Source organism: Micropterus dolomieu, linkage group LG11 (genome assembly GCF_021292245.1).
Source record: "Micropterus dolomieu isolate WLL.071019.BEF.003 ecotype Adirondacks linkage group LG11, ASM2129224v1, whole genome shotgun sequence".
In the NCBI taxonomy this organism is placed as follows: Eukaryota; Metazoa; Chordata; class Actinopteri; order Centrarchiformes; family Centrarchidae; genus Micropterus; species Micropterus dolomieu.
This window is the reverse complement of record NC_060160.1, coordinates 9,299,525-9,319,101: the sequence shown is the minus strand read 5'-3', so window position 1 is coordinate 9,319,101 and position 19,577 is coordinate 9,299,525. Positions and strand designations below refer to the sequence as shown.

The following is a 19,577-nucleotide window of genomic DNA, read 5'->3' as shown; positions in this document are numbered from 1 at the left end:
ACACTTTTTTCTACCACATCTTTGCCTTCCCTTCGCCTCTCTATTAATGTGCTTGGACACAGAGCTCTGTGAACAGCCAGCCTCTTTAGCGTGACCTTTTGTGTCTTGCCCTCCTTGTGCAAGGTGTCAATGGTCGTCTTTTGGACAGCTGTCAAGTCAGCAGTCTTCCCCATGATTGTGTAGCCTACAGAACTAGACTGAGACCATTTAAAGGCCTTTGTAGGTGTTTTGAGTTAATTAGCTGATTAGAGTGTAGCACCAGGTGTCTTCAATATTGAACCTTTTCACAATATTCTAATTTTCTGAGATACTGATTTTGGGGTTTTCATTAGTTGTCAGTTATAATCATCAAAATTAAAAGGAATGAACACTTGAAATATATCAGTCTGTCTGGAATGAATGTATACATTATACAAGTTTCACTTTTTGAATGGAATTACTGAAATAAATCATCTTTTTGATGATATTCTAATTATATGACCAGCACCTGTATGCCTGGTGTTTCTGTTAAGTCTTTGTCTGGTCATTGTAGTGTTCACACTCAGTCTTGTGGTTTGGAAGAGTGTTCTGTTGGAGTCTGGATTACCTGCCTTTTTGGACTTTGTCTGCACCTTTCAGTGTACGCCTATGTTTTCCATAGGTGTTAATAAAATCCCAGAATTCTATCTCCTGTTTCAGTGTCTTGCGTTTGGGCTCACCTCCTCTGCGCTCACCCACCAAATCCTGACAAAACTTGCATATTAAAATTATGTCAACATAACTTGAAAGATTTGTATGTATGTGGTCTGTATTTTAAATGATTAAGTCGCGACACATGTTTTTTTTCTGTGTTTAATAAATACACAAATAAACCTTCAGTAACCTGATCATTTTACCCTATTTTTCAAAACTGCTGTATCCAAGAGATTTAATTAACACTTAAAATTAATAATGCTTCTGCTTCGTCCTTGCTGACGCTCACAGTGACCTTACCCAGGTCGGAATGGTCACCCAGTGCTTCCAGGCCTCCTTCATACCACTGATGAACTGATCCAGATGAGGGAGAGGAAGAGGAAATTTAGGGAGTAACCAAGTTATAAAACACTAACAACGCACAACATAAATGTAAACGGTACCTGAATAAAGGTCTTAACAACAAAATGTACTTTTGAATTTGGAGCCTTATTTTATTGATTGATGAATTTGACAGTGCTGGCTTCTCTTTTTCAGACTGATTTTACTCTGTGCATTCCCAGATGCTTTTTTTTTTATTCTTCCTGTTTGTGCTGGATCAGTGGGAAAGGCGAAAATTGCTAAGAATGTGTCTAGACAGTACTGTGTGTGTGTGTGTGTGTGTGTGTGTGTGTGTGTGTGTGTTTTTTAACCTGGTAGGGACTTTAACCTGAATGCACACTTACTGATGGGGACTCCAATCGCCATGGGGATGCTTTTTGAGGGTTATGGCTTGGTTTTAGGGTTCAGGTTACCATTAGATAAAGGTTAGGGTTGGAGTAAGTGTTAAGGTTAGGCATTTAGTTGAGATCATTAAGGTTAGGGTAGGAGGCTAGGGAATATTATTCCAATGAGATGTCCTCACGGTGATAGAGGAACAAATACGTGTGTGTGTGTGTGTGTGTGTGCGAGTGTTCATGTGTGTACTTGGGGGTTAATCAGATGATTGTGGTTTTACTTCTTCTCCAAAGGGTCTCCATGTGATTGCGATGTGGCTTTATGGGAGAGCAGAGACCATTGTGGTGTTGTGAATAAATGTGGACCAGAAATGTGTGCTTCTGTGATTGGACAGTGGACTTAACAAGCATGACAGATAATGTGTGCATCTTTATGTTTTGAGAGGAGCCAATGTTGTTGCATTGCATATCTTTGTGGGTAATAAGAAAGTGTTGCAATCAGACCAACCCAAGCAACCCAGCAAGGGCAAGATTGGATGGGTTTTGCTCTATTGATATGCTAACAATCCAAGCTTTGTGAGTAGATCCAATAGTGTGTGTCCTGTCCACTCATCAGTAGGAGTGACATGATCAGACAATTTAAACACATTTTACTGGCACTGAAGAGCGGTGGGTGGAGAGTGATGTAGTTTGGTTTGGACCAGCACAGAGAAATGAGACTCGTGTGTTGTTTCAGTTCAGGCTGGAAAAGGCAGACTGCTGCTAAGATGCTGTGGCCACTTTTGTGTGCTTCATACACCACCTCCAATCTACAGAAAACATTTTTTACACATTCACAAATTAGCAACCTCAGACAGAGAGGTCGCATTCTTTTCTATAAATTGAGCGACCAAAGCATTTTGACACCAGATCAGCAAATATATATACACTTCCGGAAGTGCATTCATTTTTGGGTTGCATTGCTTATCACATTCCAGCCACACTGTCAAATCTTAAATTAAAATACAAAACTTGATGTAATGTTTATATGGTTTTTGAGGAAGCCCCATACTGTGATAGCTCTGTCCCCCTTTGAGTCCCCCGCCTGCAGTCTCTAGTCTTGCTTTAGCTTTGCTTCTGTCCATCCTGGAGCTCTTGGTCTGGAACCTATTAGAGCAGGAATCTCCAGCAGCGCTCTGCTAGCACATTAGCATGCCTTCACTGACTCTCTGACTGGAAAGCAGGAAAGAGACAGTGATTTAGTGCAAAGAGACATATTTAACCTCAGTCACTGGGAAGTCATTGGACGGTAAATGACCGGTGAGCGAATGCTACGGTCAAGGAAAAGTTGTTGTCACTGTGTGTAATGTCTGCTGTTGGTGGTCATGTGTGATTATAACTCTCTCTTCCTGTCTGTCTCTCTCCTTCTCCCTCAATCTGTCTCTGTTTCTTTCCTCCAGGATGGCTGAGGTGTCACAAGAGGAGAGACTCCAGGCCATCGCTGTAAGTTAATATTATATACACACTCACTCACTCACTCACTCACTCACTCACTCATCTAGAGTGCACATGAGGGCACAGTGATGGCTGTTGAAACAACAAATCATTGCTGCCTATCAGGATCTGACTGCCTGTCTTAATGACTCAACCTTTTAGATCCCATCTTCTTCACCCATTAGAGGACATTGAAAGCTAATGCAGTAGCTACAGCTCCTTTCTGTCTCTCGTTGTCTCTCTTCCCTTTCCTCTCTCCCTCTATTGGTCTTTCATCCTGCCTGTCTATTTTATCCTCTCGCTTTGTCTTTTCGGACACACAATATCCAGGCCAGTATGCATATACACATCTTGATACACATTTTCACAAAATGTTTGTGGCATACAAAGTCACTAAACACACATTTGAATGTGGTTTGCTCTACAAGCCTATAACTTAAAAATGTCACACAGTGATTCAGAATTAAATCTGAACATAGTGAAACGTCAAAAGTTTAAAACATCTGTCAGAAATGGCCTCACACTAAATGTGGTATGATAATTAGTTTGTTATTGTATTAATAAATACAACTTTTATTATAAACATTAGGATTGCTACGCCAACTTCTATGTCAAACTGTTTGATTTCTCATCAACACTTCAAACATTATCCTGAAATTGACTTGACATATGATGTGAATATTATGTGCCTATAAATATATAGTGCAAACAGTGCATGCTCTTTCTCTCCTACTCTTTTTCAGACACAGTAGTAAGCAATTATACTGACTTACAAATAATGTACTCAGTCAACAAAATCTGCCATTAAATCATCACCACTACTTTTAAATACTAGGGCTGGATATTTTTCAAAATGTTTTCATTTCGATATCCATAAAATGCCATTCTATATTAATGTCTCACAAATTTGGTACCTGGCCCTATTAAGGACACAGTGTGGTGTCTTCAAACACATTTTGTTTAAAATGGTCTTAGTATTGTTGTGTGTACTTGCAGAGTAATCATAATGTGTATGTGTTATAACAGGAGAAACGGAAGAAGCAGACAGAAATAGAAAACAAGAGGAGGCAGCTGGATGATGACCGACGGCAACTCCAGCATCTCAAGGTACACACTCCACGTGCACATGCATACACATTTTGCACATGCCTTAATAGTACTACTGTAGCCTACTTGTGGGAATACCTTAGGTGTAATTAGGTTATTTGAAAATAAAACCTCAAAATAATGCAAAATATTGTCTGCAAACAGGTGGAGGTACTTGTTTCCTATTGTTTAGAAGTCACTGAGTTAGTTAGATATCGTGCGCTGCTCTAGTGTAGTCATTGCAATTTAAGCAGGCAGTTTACAATGAACAAAATCCAACACTGGCATGTTCTCACGGGCAATATTGCGGATTAGAGACAAAAAGTAGCCCCAAAATTGTGCACAGAACTTCAAGCTTCACTTGCTTAATACTTTTATTTTCTTAGCAGTAGACTTTGGTCACATGTTTACAATTTTCCTATCTGTTCCACCTTAGGTAAGTAGATGTTGACACCAGGTTCCTGAATTGGGTCATTGAATGAACAAACAATGTGGTATTTGCCACATTGTATAGCTTCAGTTTCATTCACAATTCCTCAAGAGCATTGTAACAGTGCATATGGTAATTAGAGTACCTGTATTCAACATGGCTGTACTTAAATGCACACTGAATCAGTAAAGAACAATGAAAGACAGCTGAAAAGTAGATGCTCTCTAGTAGACCCATATTTAAACCCCATATCATATGTCTCCCCCCCTCTCGCCTGCTTTCTAGTGTATGGCAATTCAGAACAACTATAGGCTTTTGATTCCCAATGTGGTCAGTTCTTTTCTAGTATAAACCAACCCTTAATCTCCTCATCCATGCTCCTCATATGTTGCTAGGAAAATCTGGACATCCATGTTTAGGGACAAACATACTATACCATCACTGTTTGTCTTGTTACTTGGAAAAACAATACCAGGGTCAGTTCAAAGCATCTTAGCTGCAGCCATAGCTCACGTTGACTTTGCTTTGGATTTTATTGTCTTCATCACCTTGACTCACAAATTCCACCATTTTGCGTGGAAAGACAGACCTCAAGTTGCAGTGAATGAACTGGTATATTTGCACCTAGCACTGTAATTAACATCTTCTGAGAACACTTTACATTGTTTAAAATGTGCTGGAGCCACTACACTGATAAGATAACTGTATTTATGAATCAAATTCTCACCAAATTGTAACCTGAACCCCTACATGCCTCTCCCTTGCTCTTACAAGAACTTGAAACAAGCTGACTGAAATTGCCAGTCAGTTCTTTGTTTTAGGGAATTAGGCTCTACATGTGAGCAAACAACAAAATTAAACTCTGCAATTTCTTACAAACCCATGAGTGCCACATATTGAGATACTCCCTAACTGCTGCTGTCACGGAATGTTCAGAATGGCAGCAGATAACACGAGCAGCTCCTCCACATGCTGGTTATATACACACTTCCTAAAAAGACCACACATTCAAATCTGCATGCATGTGGACACATACTCATATCAGAGCTAAGGCTTTTGTCAGAGTATGTGTCAGCACTATCAAAGCTATTTCAGCCCCAGTCAGTCCAGCAGGTCACAGATATGAGCAAAGCTTGTAGTGTGTGTACACCTGCACAGACGTCTGTGTGTGCTTGTGGCAAAAGTGCCTGTGACCAGTGCTATTGCCCTTGCGTGCTATCCGCTTTTTCTATTTTCAGAGCGTGTGTGTGTGTGTGTGTGTGTGTGTGTGTGTTCATTTTTGTGTGCGTTGCTTTATAAAAGAACACAGAAGCCTCAGACAATGCAGAGGGCTTTGGTAGAGGAAACAGATTTTTGTCCCACTCCCACCAACAGGAAACGGCTCTTACACCCACCGCACCCCGCTTTAGTCTCACACACACACAGACATAGACACGCCGAGGGGAAGTGTAATCACGCTGTTCAGGAGCATTAGAAGGCTATTTGTGCAAACCACAGCAAGTATGGCTTTTCCAGAGGCGGTGTTCATGTGGAAAACCCAATAAATGTCTCCATTTACACACCACATTTTTATAAGGGTGTACCTGCCCCTCCATTAAATCACACTAATACAGGATCACACACACATACAGAGTCACACTCTCACAGTGCAGACAAAATGATGAGATGATGTAATACAATAATGTTAACATAGAAAGCATTAATAGCAGTTCTGTTTTTAATTTGCAAGCCATGACAGATATGTTTATGCATGCAGCAGCTGGCTGTCCCTTTTAATTAAAATGTCTGAATGTCAACTTATGTTATCTAGTTATGTAAAGTTTATTGGACAGCATATTACAATTTATGTCTCAGAATGAAATGAAAAGTACTCACCATTGACATACTTCTACAAAAGAGCTTTAGCAATGCTAATAATTTACACACCCCAGACACAAACAGATGGTGTTGTAGTACTCGTACTCGAGACAGGTCTTAGTCTCGAGACCGGTCTTAAGACCACTTTTTGATGGACTTGGTATTGTCTCGGACTCGACCACATTTTTACTCGGTCTTCTCTCGGTCTCGGACATTGAGGACTCTGGATTTTATTTCAAGACCAGACAAGACCTTAACTTATCAATATCAATAATTTGCTTTTGCATTGTGTGATTTATTTGTTAACTTCCTAACTTTGATTGGATGTGAAAAGTATTGTTTCAAATGCAACCAATAACTCTAATTCAAAATGCGATGGCAAGCATGGAAAAGGAGTGTTGAATAAAGATGCTTACGTTGATTTCAGCTCTTACTGTTTGTATTAGGGTTGTTTAATAGGAATCTTAAGTGGAACTTTCAGTACCTATGATCTCGTTCCACATTTTATTGTGTGTCATGTAATGTGGGGAGCTGGTCTTGGTCTTGGTCTCAACTTGGTCTCAGCCCCTAAAAGTCTTGGTCTTGTCTCGGTCTCGATAAACTCTGGTCTTGGTCTTGACTTGGTCTCGGTTTGGGCGGTCTTGACTACAACACTACAAACAGACATACAGTCTCAAGTGTCTTTTAAGTAAAAGTTAGACTTTTGGGGGAAATAGGCTTGGTTGCATTCATGCCAAGAGTTAAATGAGAAGATCACTATCATGTCTGGACTGTAAATTTGAAGCTAGCACCAGCAAACTTACATAAAAACAGGGGGATCCAGCTCATTTTATATCACGTTTGTTAATCCATACAAAAACCGCAGTGTAAAAACAACTGGTTGTGCTTTTACAAGAGTATATAGCGGTAACTTCCCAGAGGTTGGATATTGTTACCTTTGGACAGATCCAGGCTAACTGTTTTCCCCTGTTTTCAGTGTTTGTGCTAAGCTAAGTTAACCATCTCCTGACTGTAGTTTAATATTTACTATATAAACATGACAGTGGTATCAATCTGTCTCATCGAAAGAAATAAAATAAGTGCTTTTCCCATAATGTCGAACCAATTTAAAGTAGATTTTGATTTTTAAATACTTATTGTGCATAAGTCAACATTTGCAAAATCATAAGAATTACATAGATGGATAAACCTTTATTTAGAGCAACTGAATTACATATATCCAAAGAATAAAAAGTTTGGGTAGACACTCTATAGCAGGATGAATTAGAAATAATGCTCTTTTCCCTACAGCTGCTTAGTATATGTGTGTGTGTGTGTGTGTGTGTGTGTGTGTGTGCACGCGCCTGTATCACAATTCCGCCTTTTGTCTGCTACGTTAGCAGCTTTTACTCCAAAGAACAATGGTGAGAGACGTAACTTTGGCTTTATGACTCGTGCAAACTGGTGTGTGTGTGTGTGTGTGTGCGTGTGTGTGTCGGTGCGTGCGTGCTTGCATACGTGTGTCGGTGCGTGCGTGCTTGCATACGCATGAGTGAGTACATTAAGTGATGTCAGCCATTGGGGTACTAGGGTGTGGCAACAGAGCGAGCAAAATTGAGAGAGTAGGGAGAGAGAGACAGAGAGAAGGAATCGGGGTTAGATTTAGTGCCCAAGAGACCATGCAGGGCTGGGGTATGAAGAGTGTTGGATTACAACATGTGAGCGTGAGTTCTGTAAAGCTCTGTGCAGCTGGGTGAATCACTCAATGGGGAAAATAAGACAAAACAGGAACTTTAACAGATAAAAACAAACAAAGATTGAAATTGAGGGAAATACAGCCTGATATTTACAACCATATTCTATACAACATGCACAAACCCAAAAGTTCATGAACTTTATGATGGATAGAGATGCATACAAGAGAGAAGAAGGGGCGGGGGTCGAGTCGGAGAAGAAGAAAAAAGACGGGGGGAGTTTTTTTGTTGCATCACTGGAGAGGAATTCACATCAAGCACAGGTCCAGATTTTCAGTCCATCTCGTGAAAACAAGAGCTTTTTCTAGCACTTTTCCATATGGCCAAGCAGAGTTGTCTTTTGCTGCATGGTCTAACAGCTGCGAGTAAGACACACTGTTATATTTACCTCAAAGCATGCCAAGTATGTGCTTTGATATTAGCTTATCTACAGGAGGGTATGTGGGTGGGGAGTCAGGATGAGGATACACGGCTGTTTGGAAATTGATAGAGGAAATAAACATAAATTGAAAAAGAGATAAAGAAGTGAAAATCCACCTCCCATGTTGTTTATTTCAAGTCATATGGGCGTAATTGTCCAAGAATTAACTTTATCTACAGTAATTATAATGAGACTAACAGTTCACAATCAGTGAATTTAGTCACAGTCAGTGTTCTCAACTTGTCCATAAAGATATTCTTGTAATCATTGTCAACCTCTTGGAAATGTTTGATGCGCATTAAGATTAGAACTATTTAATTTTTATCTCTCGGTGACTTATCTAGACTTCCAATCCCATGCTCAGTTGAGTATAATAGGAGAATTATATCTTAGTTTAGATTTTTCTGTTCATTGCCAGAAGCCTTGATGCTCTGGCTGGGTGCCATAGTCCACTTGACAACAACAAGTTGGCAGCAGTTGAAGTATGTGACAGACTCCCTGAGTGGCAGCAGTCAGCAGAGAAGTGCTGGACACACTCACTGGTGGATTTTTGTTGTAGATTAGCTAAAGGGCTTGTTGTTCTCAGTAAAATTGCCACTAATCTCTTCTGAAAGAAATTGCACTGATGTCCAAGTGAGAAGGGGTGATAACATGCAGCATTTTGGGAGATACTAGAAATACTACTAATGGATTAATCAACTGCTCCTGATGAAAGGCATGTGATCAAAGGTCCTATACCTACTTGTGCTTTTTTCAATAGAGCTGACATACTGACTCATATACTAAACCCATGCGGGGCTGTCACACAGGGCTGTCAGGGTGAATTATAATGAAATATGTTCTTCTTTTTACCACTGTTACATTAAGAATTTATAGAGAAATGAAATGAATGGTCACCTAATGCCTTTTGTCTGTGTCGATTCTCAACAAACAAAACATGTCTATATTTGTTATTTCCCCTTGCAGTCAAAGGCTCTGAGGGAGCGCTGGTTGTTAGATGGAGCCCCAGCGGAGGAAGAGACTCAGAAGCGTCTGCAGGACGACGAGGTGAAGACCAAACTCTTGGAGCAGGTCATCCTCAGGTCAGCAATACTCTGCATGTCCCATCTTTTAAACATACAGTCCAGAATATTATCTCATGAGCAGCTCAAATATTTGTAGTTGTTATTGTAAAAATAAAGGCTGCATACATTCGCACAGGTGGTGCATTTTTCCAATGCTAAAGTTGCAGGACGAGTGAAGATGCCTCCTCTCATTCCTCAAGCCACAGCTACATTAATCATGGAGTAGAACTCTTTATGTCGCACTAGACAACATTAGACAGAGGTGGCTGACCTGTGCAGCTATGTTTTGAATATGTTCTGATGATGGTTTTGATATCACGTGAGGGTTATGTGTTGCATTACAGGTGATGTAATCAAATTTGAGTGTCCAGACTGAGACAAATCTCAAGAAATACAATTTCAATCGGGCATTGAAACCATAAATAATTGTGATATATATATTTATGTGGTGTCTGAACTTTATTAAAGAAATGATTAGTCTGTATATGTCTGCGTGCCAAGTCCAAGCATAGGTAGATGGAACATGAACAACAGATCAGTATTTCTTGTACATTTGTCTTTAAGTAGAAATGGTTTAAAGAGGTGGTATTATGTTCATTTTCAGGTTCAAAATCTTAATTAGGGGTTGTACCAGAACAGGTTTACATGGTTTAATTTTCAAAAAACACCATATTTTTCTCATACTGCACATTGCTGCAGCTCCTCTTTTCACCCTATGTGTTGTACGCTCCGCTCTTGAGCCACAGAGTGATGAATCTTTCTTGTACAAAATCTTTGTTGGAAGTTGCACATGTGCAGTTCCAAGGTAAGTACTACTAGCCAATCAGAAGCAGAGAAGGGCGGGTCGTAAGAAACAAGGTAGTGTGATCCAAATCAAAGCCGCTTCAGACTGCGACCGTAACAGTTGGTCAGAAGTCCACAACCACACAACATCATTGTTCCACATCTTACCATTAGGACTAAACGTTGAACTGTTACCGGTGTTCTGACGATCTATGCTGCCTTGCCGAAAAATGCTACCATAGCGTAAATCCATAGATCCGACTCTGCTCGGCCCTGCTCCGTTTTCCATTGCAGATAGTACCCAGAGATAGTACGTAGCTTGTCGTCATAGCGACGCCACATACAACTGCCGCGACGTAATGTTCAATGCGACACACACACCAGCGATCCACACAGATTTTAAAATATATATAGTCTACGGTTAAAATGTTTCAACATTCCTCAGAATGTAAAGACACATAAGCGGTATGAAAACCTTCCAGCTGGGTTTTCCTCTGCCGTTGTTGCTGCAGCGGTCTGTATGACGGCGAGAGCAGAGGGCTCTGTGAGCAGGCGGCTGGCCGGCCTCACACGCTCCTCCCGCGTGTTAGCACAGGCTTCCCCCGCAGCCACTTGTGGAGCTCCTCAACTCTGAAAATATTCAAGCACATTTTTGTTCTACACAGCTGATTTCTCACCTCAAAACTTCTCAGAAGTGGATTTAGTGATGAAATTACATACGGAAATTGTAAAATATAAAACTTTCTGTTGCTGGCCTCTGTCTGGTGCAGCAATGATGATGCAGTGAATAGTGTACATTCTCTCTGACCAATCAGCAATCTGTTGTGTTTTCACGTTACATTTTAGTATCCCTCAGCTCGCTTGGAACCTCGAGGGAGGTGAGGTAATACGAAAAAAAGTACCTGGAAGCAAGTACAACATTTCTAAAATGTAAAACCCAAACAAAGGTGAGTCGAGCCAAAGGGCCTCTGCTCAGACTAGCTTGGTTTGAGGGCGTGCCTGACCCCGCTAGCTGCTTGGCAAGCTTTATGACACGTTTTCATTGTGACCTCACAAGTAAAGAAAGTGAAGGGCGGGACTACAAACGAGCTGTTTTCAAGCGGTTCAGAGCAGAGCTTTCTGTGGGAGGTGGGAACTCCCTTTGGGCTGGACTTTGGGCTTTTTCACTTTGCAAACCTGTTACATGCACAAATAAGATATATAACTCAATAAAGGAGAGGGGAAAAGCCAAAAGCATAATACCATCTCTTTAAAGGTATTGTGGCTAACATGGTCCGCTAGATAAAATATTTAACATATTATAGTTTTGCTATATACTGTATTATAGTCTCTGTGGTGTAAAGTAGAGCTCAATTTTAATTTATTTTTGTGTGTGTGTGTGTTTCTGAGTCAGGCTGGAGCAAGAGATTGAAGAACTGGAGACAGATGTGCCAGCCAATAAGGGTGTGGCCAAAGAAAATGGAGGTAAGTTCAGTACCCATGGCAACATATGATCACACAGGAAACCATGGCAACACAGCCTGAACACATCAGAAAGAGAGAGAGAGAGAGCACTAATAATGGCCCTTTCATTTGCTCTATTAAATAGTTCCTTTCTGCCGGAGGTCATTAAAACAACATTGCCTTTCTTTCTTTGTCTGTCTGACTTACCCTGACCAACCTCTTTCCCTTTGCACTCTCCCTATCTCTCAATGATACTCTGGTGCTCCCTACAGGTGAGAATGGTGTAGTGCAGACCTCTGGCCAGACCCCCAAGAGAGAGGTGACAGGGATTGAGGCCAAGCTGCTGGGTCCCAGTCCTGACCAAGCTAGCGCAGACAACCCCGTCACCCTGGTGTTCATGGGCTACAAGACCGTTGGGGAAGAACAGGAGACCCGCACGGCCTTGGGAATGGAAGGGGTGGATGGCAACGTCAAGGCTGAGTTTGTTGTGATCGAGGATGGAGAGGGGAAAGCGGGAGGAGAGGCTGGCACAGAAGAGCAGGCTCCGCCCAACGGGAGCATGGCGGAGAAAGAAAAGGCCAACGGAGGCGGAGAGGAAGGAGAGAAAGAAAAGGAGAAGAAACAGACCTGCAAATGCTGCACGGTCATGTGAGCTGTTTGTGTGCACGTGTGTGTGTGTGTGTGTGTGTGTGTGTGGGTGTATATGTGCGGAGGTGAGTGCATACCTGCAGCTGTGCAGACATGTGTGCCATTGAATGTGTCTGTATTTGCAGGTGTGTAGCTTTGTGTCTATGTGGCAGGGTGTGTACGCGCGCGTGTGTGTGTGTGTGTGTGTGTGTGTCAGGACTGGGGAAAAAACAAAAACAACGAAGTACAGTTACACAGCCAATATACCAATAACGAGAGCCAATACAAGCTCCAGCTACAACAACATGAACCACAAAGACTCATAAGTACACATTTCTCTGTATACTTTCTGATATGTATTTGACTTTTGATTTCTATTGATATTTTTCTATTTTTCTGTCTTGACATTTATATCGTATTCAGTATGTATATCTTTATTATGGGACTGTGTACTGTAAGTTCATTGTTATTATTGTTGGGGGAAAAAAGAAAATGTATTAGCTCTCTGGATTGTATTGCTACCCACTGGGAGAAATCTGGAAACTTTAAATCATTTAAGTCAAAACAGCAAACTATGAAGGACACAGATACTTAAATATATATATTTCTCTGTGTAGGCCTACCAACTATTTATCAGTCAATTTCATATTGCAATATTGTCTAAGATATTATTTTAAATAGTATTTTAATATATTGATATAAAATTATGTTTTATACAATGTATTTATTGTTTTTGGTTCTCTATATCATCTCCAACCATTAACTGCATGTAAGCTTGTAAGCACTACCAGATTTGCGTTACAATCACAAGTGTCTGTGCTTTCTTAGACTCATATGTGCTCATATCTTTAGTCACACAAGTCTTTCTATCAGTAACAATTAATATAATTGGCAGTGTTAGAGGTGTGCATTAAGTTTAAAAAGAAATATACAGCACGGAGACAGTGACCATATTGCAAACTGCATTAGCTTCTCATAGATACTATATGTGACACATGTACATGCAGATCACAGCTTTTGTATTTTTTAAATTAAATGGATATACTTTCTTTATGATCAGTAGAGTCATGACAAGCCATTGCGCAATGATTAGAAATACTTAAATAATTTTGTTCTATCAACAGTAGAGTCAATGTAAATCTTATGAGGTAGCACTGCATGAAGCCTTGCAACTGTTTGGACTGTCTTGTCACTTGTTAGGTCTTTATTATATGCTATCACGTTCACATGAATGTAAATCCAGGGGTTAAATTGGGATTCGTTTTACCATAATGAGAAGAGGCGGGCTTGCTCAGCTCACTATTAAAAAAAAAAAAAGCTTTTTTTCTCTTTATGAACCAAATAAATGATACTGTAAGTTCACTGTGTGTTGGTTGGCTGCTGGTTTCTGTCTTGCTCGCTCCCAGTTTAACCCCTGACTCTTGTCTGTAGACCTGGGCCCAATAGTGCTTGAATAGATTTTCAGAAAAAGTAAAAGATTTGGGGCATTTGAATGGACTTTTCTCACAAATAATAATACTCTCTGGGGAGCTTAAATCTTTTAAGGCTAAGAACACAATCTAAAGAATTTAGTTGTGCCCAGTTACACACGCTTTTTTAGTCATTGCTGTATTAGAAATAGGCCGTATTCTTTAAGAAAACTCAGTGTAATCAGACTGTGCATGTTGCTATCAAGAAAAATCATGCATATAGACCTACACTATAGCAATTCAAAGCCCTGAAAGCCTATTTAAATACATTTTGGTCCTAGTGTCCTGATTTGTTTGGCAGACAGTAGAGGCCATGGGTGGTCTGGATCAGTGCAATGCTTCTGCTCCCCCCAGGTTATTCCATGACTCTGATTCACCTACACACCATCACCATTTTCACATTATTAGTTTCATCCTCATCGTCAAACACACACTGCCATACCTTCTATGCTCGGAGACACGCAGTTCAGAAACTTCTCAAGTTGGTGCTAATCCTGAGTCTTGTCTAAAACTCTCCATCCACCAACTTTTATGTTTTTCAGCTCGTTCCCTTTGTCATTCTCAAATCGCTGGTGAGGGAGATCTACTGCCTCCTGCTTACATTTAATAAGAGTCTTTTGCAACCTTCAGTGCCAGATGCATTCTCTCAAGTCCTGCCTACAATTACCACCAGAGAAGTGATCCCTTCTAACATTCCAAAGGGAGGCGAATAGGCGTGGACAGATGAAATATTGTCTATGCTTTCCATATGTACAGGTCCACTGTAATTGTACTTGCAAATTTGTTTCTTATACTGACTCATGTTTTTTTCTTTCCAATGGCCTCTTTGCAAGGCAATATATTGTACTTGATGTGTGTATTTTTTTAAAAAAAAGATGAATACATCTGTGTATTGTTGGTGCCTTTGTCAGGTTCAGTTGGTTGGACTTGTCTGTCTGCCGCCATTTTTAGACCAGGGTTTTTCTTGCTCTGCTCCTGATCATGACGACCCACTGGAAACACTAACTTCTACTCTTGAGGGGTACTACATATTATAGTCATTTATCACAAGATAAATAAATGCAGCTCAGACAAAAGGTAATATGCAGACTACTCTTGGTGTCTTCTCTACAGATACAAGAAAATACACCCAGAGTTTATTTTACTGGGATAAAAACATTATCCAGGAGACTGACCGTCTATGTTCAGTATATACACATGTATATATGTGTGCATATCTATAGGCATACATACACCTTTTTACATTGAAATACATGTAAATGTGTTGAGCTAAAGCTTTGCTTAATAGTGGGTCTCTGGGACAGCAGCAGAAAAAGCAACCTTGTGTTAAACCAATGCCTGTTCATCTATTCTGTGGGCGTCTTAATGTTTAATCTTGAATAAAATCACTGTTTGTTTACAGCAAGTCAGATAAGTCTGTATGTAATTAACGAAATGTACATGGGCTGTAGATAGAAGAGTACACATAAGCCATGGTTAATAATGTGTGTGGTTTTGGCATTACAGTCACGGATGGGCTCGGAACCATAGACTGTATGCTCGGGACACCCTTCTGGGGAGAAGTACACACAATTACATGCGGATAAACCATCCATTTATTATAGGACTAATACAACTGGCTAGTAAAAATTAAAATGAAAATAATATACAATTGAACTAACCCTCATTTATGGAGAATGAATGATATAGAAGAGTAAGGTCAGAGGTGGGGTTTGAGGAGAGATATTTAAAACAGGATGGACACATGAAACAGTTCCACCAGTAGTACTGTATACTGAGGATAAATGGGATTTCAGAATCATTAGAACTACATATGGGTACTCGGTAAAGTGCACTACCTGGAACATTCCACTAGAGAGCAGACGTCTACCATTTTGGATGTTGATCCTATTTTGGTTTTTGTCAAATACACTGAAAGTGTGTGTGTGAAAGAGACCTGGGGCAGGGATAATTAGGGTGACAAAGAGGGAGGGGCATTAAAATAAGGCATTCATTAGATGGAGGTTAGGTATGCACTATTTAGCAGAGCACTACTTATATTCCTTTAATAATAATTAACAATTAAAAAATTATCTTGAGCCCAGTATGAAGGTGGCATTTTCATTTTGTAGACTCAAACTGCGACAGGTTAGACCATTTAACGGAAGTGGAAGAAGTGTTCCACATCAGGGGACACAGAGTGTGTGCTGTTTTTAGGTCACACCCATGACAATGCTTTTCCATGCTCTCTTTCACTCACACACACACACAAGCACAGAAGAAAAACACAACTGTCCTGGATTTGACCAGTGGAATATAAAAAGTCATTGGAAATGAAGGTAGATGATTTTCCTTTTCAAATCCAACCTTATTCACCCCAAAACTACTGTCATGTTTTGCTTCTTTTAGTGATGATACCAGTTCATTTCTTTTTAATAGGCTAACACATGTTCAACTGATTACATTATGCACATAGGCCTACCCCCGTTGGGTCCTTACCTGTGTAATTGTGCTGAACCTAACTTTAATGTTTCCTTGTTTCATTGTCACCCCAGAACTCTTGCCTTTTGCAGTTTTAAACAATGTTGTCAAAGAGATGTTTTCATGACTTGGTACTTGTTGTGCTGGCAAACCACAGTATCAGGGCAATTACCACATTAGTTGTGTTGTACCACCAAAACCAGTAGGCCTATTGTTAACCAGGTACTGTGGGACTGTGCTGTAAATCGAAAAGGTTTGTGTTCAGAAAACAGCTAAAAGTGGATTTGTAATTCTACCACTTTATTATTAGTAGGGGATGGTTAACCCAGTATACAAACAACCAATGAAACAAAGTAGCCTACATTTACTCAAGTAGTAGCATAGGTGTCATTTACACTGGGGACGCTGGGGACATGTCCCCACCACTCGCATTGGAGTATCTTGTTGTCTTGTTCTCCTGACTCCAATATTGTGCATTGTCATGTCTCATGGACTTAGTGTTTCATCACCGCCCTAATATGAGCCCTTAAATGTCCCCACCACTTTTCAACACAAAGTGACACCCTTGAGTAGTATGCTACTGCAAGTACAATTTTGAGGTAACTTTTAGGCCTAATCACTACATTTATTTGACAGCTACATGTACCAGTTACTTTGCAGATTAAGATTTTACTAAACATAGGAGTGTCTTATAAAGATATGATCCACAGATTAATCCACCCAATTGTAGGCTATAAAGTAACCTTAGTATTGGTTCCAGATTGTCTAACAATAGAAATGCACTTACATAATGCATCTTACAAATAAAATCCTACAACCCTCACATGGGCCATCTTTCGTGAGTGACCTACTTTTTCCTTCAATGCTTCAAGTAGCCCACATTTAGATGAGTCTGTAGGCTACTCTTACTTAAGTAAGATTTTGTGTGTAGGACTTTTCCTTGTGGATTTTTACACAGTGCTGAAGTTACTTTCATTCAAGTGAAAGGAGCTGAGTACTTCTTCCAGTACTGCTCTTTTAAACCTGACACAACACCGGTAATGTGGACACCGGTGGTCGTTTAAATCATTGCACCACCGAAAAACACTGCCTACTGCTGCTGGTAAGTACAGCATATTTATAAAGCATTATGAGAGCCCATATTTTTAACTCAGATTTCCTCCCCTTTTTGGAAAAAAAAAACCCGACAGGTCTTCTCTTCTTTTATTTTAGCAATATGGTGACTCGCAGTACGCTTTTCATCCCGTATAACTCGATCAAACCTAAACACTTCATAATACAGTCTACTACGGATATAATGTACTGGAAATTTGCCGCGGCCTTCTTTTTTCACAAAATGATAGTCGTCTTGACCAATCGCGACTCAAATAGAAGCTTGTCCCCGCCTGTTTTTGGCTCTTGAAAGTGCTTGGACTAATCAGCGCTCGCCTCCGTGTGTTCAGCCATTTTGTAAGAAAATCAAGCAAGTGTGCCGCCCTACCTTCGCTTCAGACCTGCAGTTTTTTTCTTGTGCAATGGACGGGTAAGTGGAAAAAGAACCATACTTAAGACTTAAATTTATATAGCAAACAAGTCGCCGAGCAATTTCTTCGCATATTTCGAGGCTTATTAACACATTTTGATTCCGAAGATTGTTTCAGTTAACCGTTAGACCGGGAAAGTTTTGAACATTTTTTTTTCATCAAAACATGCAACAGTTAGCAGGAGCGTAAGCTAACTAGCAGCTGCTAGCCATCGCTATCGCTAGCAAACGTTAGTTATGTGAACCGTGTGAACGGACATGTTATCGTTTTATGGCAGTAACGCTAACTAAAGCATACCTAACTTGGTGAGAGTTAAGTTACGATTTGAACAAACTTTTTAGAGCAACATACTGGCAATACAACGTCGTGTGCTAACGCAGACACTAATTAACATTAGCTAACTGTACCTTGGGAACTTGGGTTTCACGGGAGCTAGCTAAAGCAACGTGTCTCATTTCCGCATTCATTTGTCTGGAGAGTGCCAGGGCCATGTTGAAGATGTCTGGCCTGAACATTTCACGCTGATTGAATCAGAGACTTCTACAACGGGTTATCCAAACAGGATAGGGGAAACAATAGCGCGTTGTTTCAGTCAGGCGTAACGTTATTCCACTTTTTTTCGATCACCTGCATTCGACAGTTGAAAGGACTTCCAATGCAGCGTGAATGTTGCCTTGAAGCCGCCCAGCATTACGCTTAACGTACATTTGTTTATTAGAGACTTGTTTCATCATTACTTGTGCCAAGTGTCCACTCTCGCTCAAGTATTCTGTTAACTTATATTTTGCCAACCCACTACAGCCGCCTAGACGCTGACTTGTACCCTCTGGGATCCGGCTACGTCCCTGAAATTGAGTAAGTATTGTGTAACGTTATATTTTTGCATGGCCGCGTTTGGCTCGAATTATTTAAGTTGCTGTGGTGCGTTCTGAATTTCAAGCTTCGTACATCTTCCCCTCTCAATGAGGAAGTCAGTTTTGCTCTTGTTTGAACAACACTAATGTAATTCTAGAACTGTTTAAAGGTATCTCGTGATGGACTTGAGGGAATTTCCTTTGATTTCCTTTATTATAATCTTTTTTTGTCTTTAACAGCAGTGTCCATGACATATCAGTTGGCACAAAGGTAAGCCGTTTTGTAATCCTCTTCTCTTTGTAGTTCTGCTTCTCACTTTTCCTCATTTCACTGACCACACTATATAATACATGCTAAGAGCTAACATTTGTTAACCCTAGTATTTGCAGAGTAAATAGATACCCACTAAATCATTTGTTGGTTTAAACTTCCAGTAGGTTTTGTGGCATAAAAATGTCTCAGTTTGGCATTTATAGCCTTATTAAATATACATTTGTGATGTAAGTATGTTTTTTTTGTTTTTTTTTCCATCATTTTTTGCTTTGAGATTAGATAATAAGTATTTATTTTATTTACATTTTTTCAAGTGTAGCCGGCATTTTTGCGTGTCCCACTGCACCTGAATCATTTTTAGGCAAGAAAAGAGAAACTTTTCACAAGTCCGTGCGGAAATGGAAAAGAACTGTGCCGACATTGATGACTTGAATTACATAGTCTGTCTGTTTGCAAGAGCTTCCTCTATAATTACAGAACTGCTATCCGAAGCCATTTCTCATGTGTAATGAGTTTGCAGTTGCAGACTGGCTCTTCTTTTTATGATATGCAACTGAATGGTCAGCGCACTAATGTTGCAGCTACTCTGAAGACTGGACATAATATAGTTAGAATAGATTATCTGTGGTGGGGGTTTATTTTTTTTCCTGTGCTTGTTTCTGTTGGTTGTGTGGCTGTTGAAACTTCCTGTT

The 19,577-nt window shown here is 40.1% G+C and overlaps 3 protein-coding genes and 1 long non-coding RNA gene across 8 annotated transcripts in view; 3 read left to right on the top strand and 1 right to left on the bottom strand.

The window, feature by feature from the left end:
• Nucleotides 1-727, top strand: part of LOC123979382 (cytosolic carboxypeptidase 2-like) — a 6,503-nt gene extending 5,776 nt beyond the window's left edge. The window contains exon 12 of the mRNA XM_046063289.1: nt 641-727. Within this exon, the coding sequence (XP_045919245.1) occupies nt 641-727 (87 nt within the window). The remainder of the gene's footprint in view (nt 1-640) is intronic.
• The window catches only part of palm1b (paralemmin 1b), a 34,885-nt gene extending 19,706 nt beyond the window's left edge, over nt 1-15,179 (top strand). The window contains exons 2-6 of the mRNA XM_046063529.1: nt 2,828-2,870; nt 3,888-3,968; nt 9,355-9,470; nt 11,629-11,699; nt 11,951-15,179. Of these exons, the coding sequence (XP_045919485.1) occupies nt 2,829-2,870; nt 3,888-3,968; nt 9,355-9,470; nt 11,629-11,699; nt 11,951-12,330 (690 nt within the window). The 5' untranslated portion in view covers nt 2,828 and the 3' untranslated portion in view covers nt 12,331-15,179. The remainder of the gene's footprint in view (nt 1-2,827; nt 2,871-3,887; nt 3,969-9,354; nt 9,471-11,628; nt 11,700-11,950) is intronic.
• LOC123979561 lies at nt 859-17,988 on the bottom strand. Its single transcript, XR_006827254.1, has 3 exons — nt 17,715-17,988; nt 2,440-2,600; nt 859-1,026 (listed from the first exon to the last, which is right to left on the bottom strand). It is a non-coding gene; the product is annotated as an uncharacterized LOC123979561 (long non-coding RNA).
• The window catches only part of LOC123979558 (polypyrimidine tract-binding protein 1-like), a 14,751-nt gene continuing 12,808 nt past the window's right edge, over nt 17,635-19,577 (top strand). The window contains exons 1-3 of one of the 5 annotated variants that reach the window (XM_046063528.1): nt 17,635-17,756; nt 18,559-18,612; nt 18,855-18,882. In XM_046063528.1, the coding sequence (XP_045919484.1) occupies nt 17,749-17,756; nt 18,559-18,612; nt 18,855-18,882 (90 nt within the window). In that variant the 5' untranslated portion in view covers nt 17,635-17,748. Of the gene's footprint in view, nt 17,757-17,943; nt 18,063-18,558; nt 18,613-18,851; nt 18,883-19,577 lie in introns of those variants that run through there. The other 4 variants (XM_046063527.1, XM_046063526.1, XM_046063524.1 and 1 more) reach the window with 4 other exon arrangements.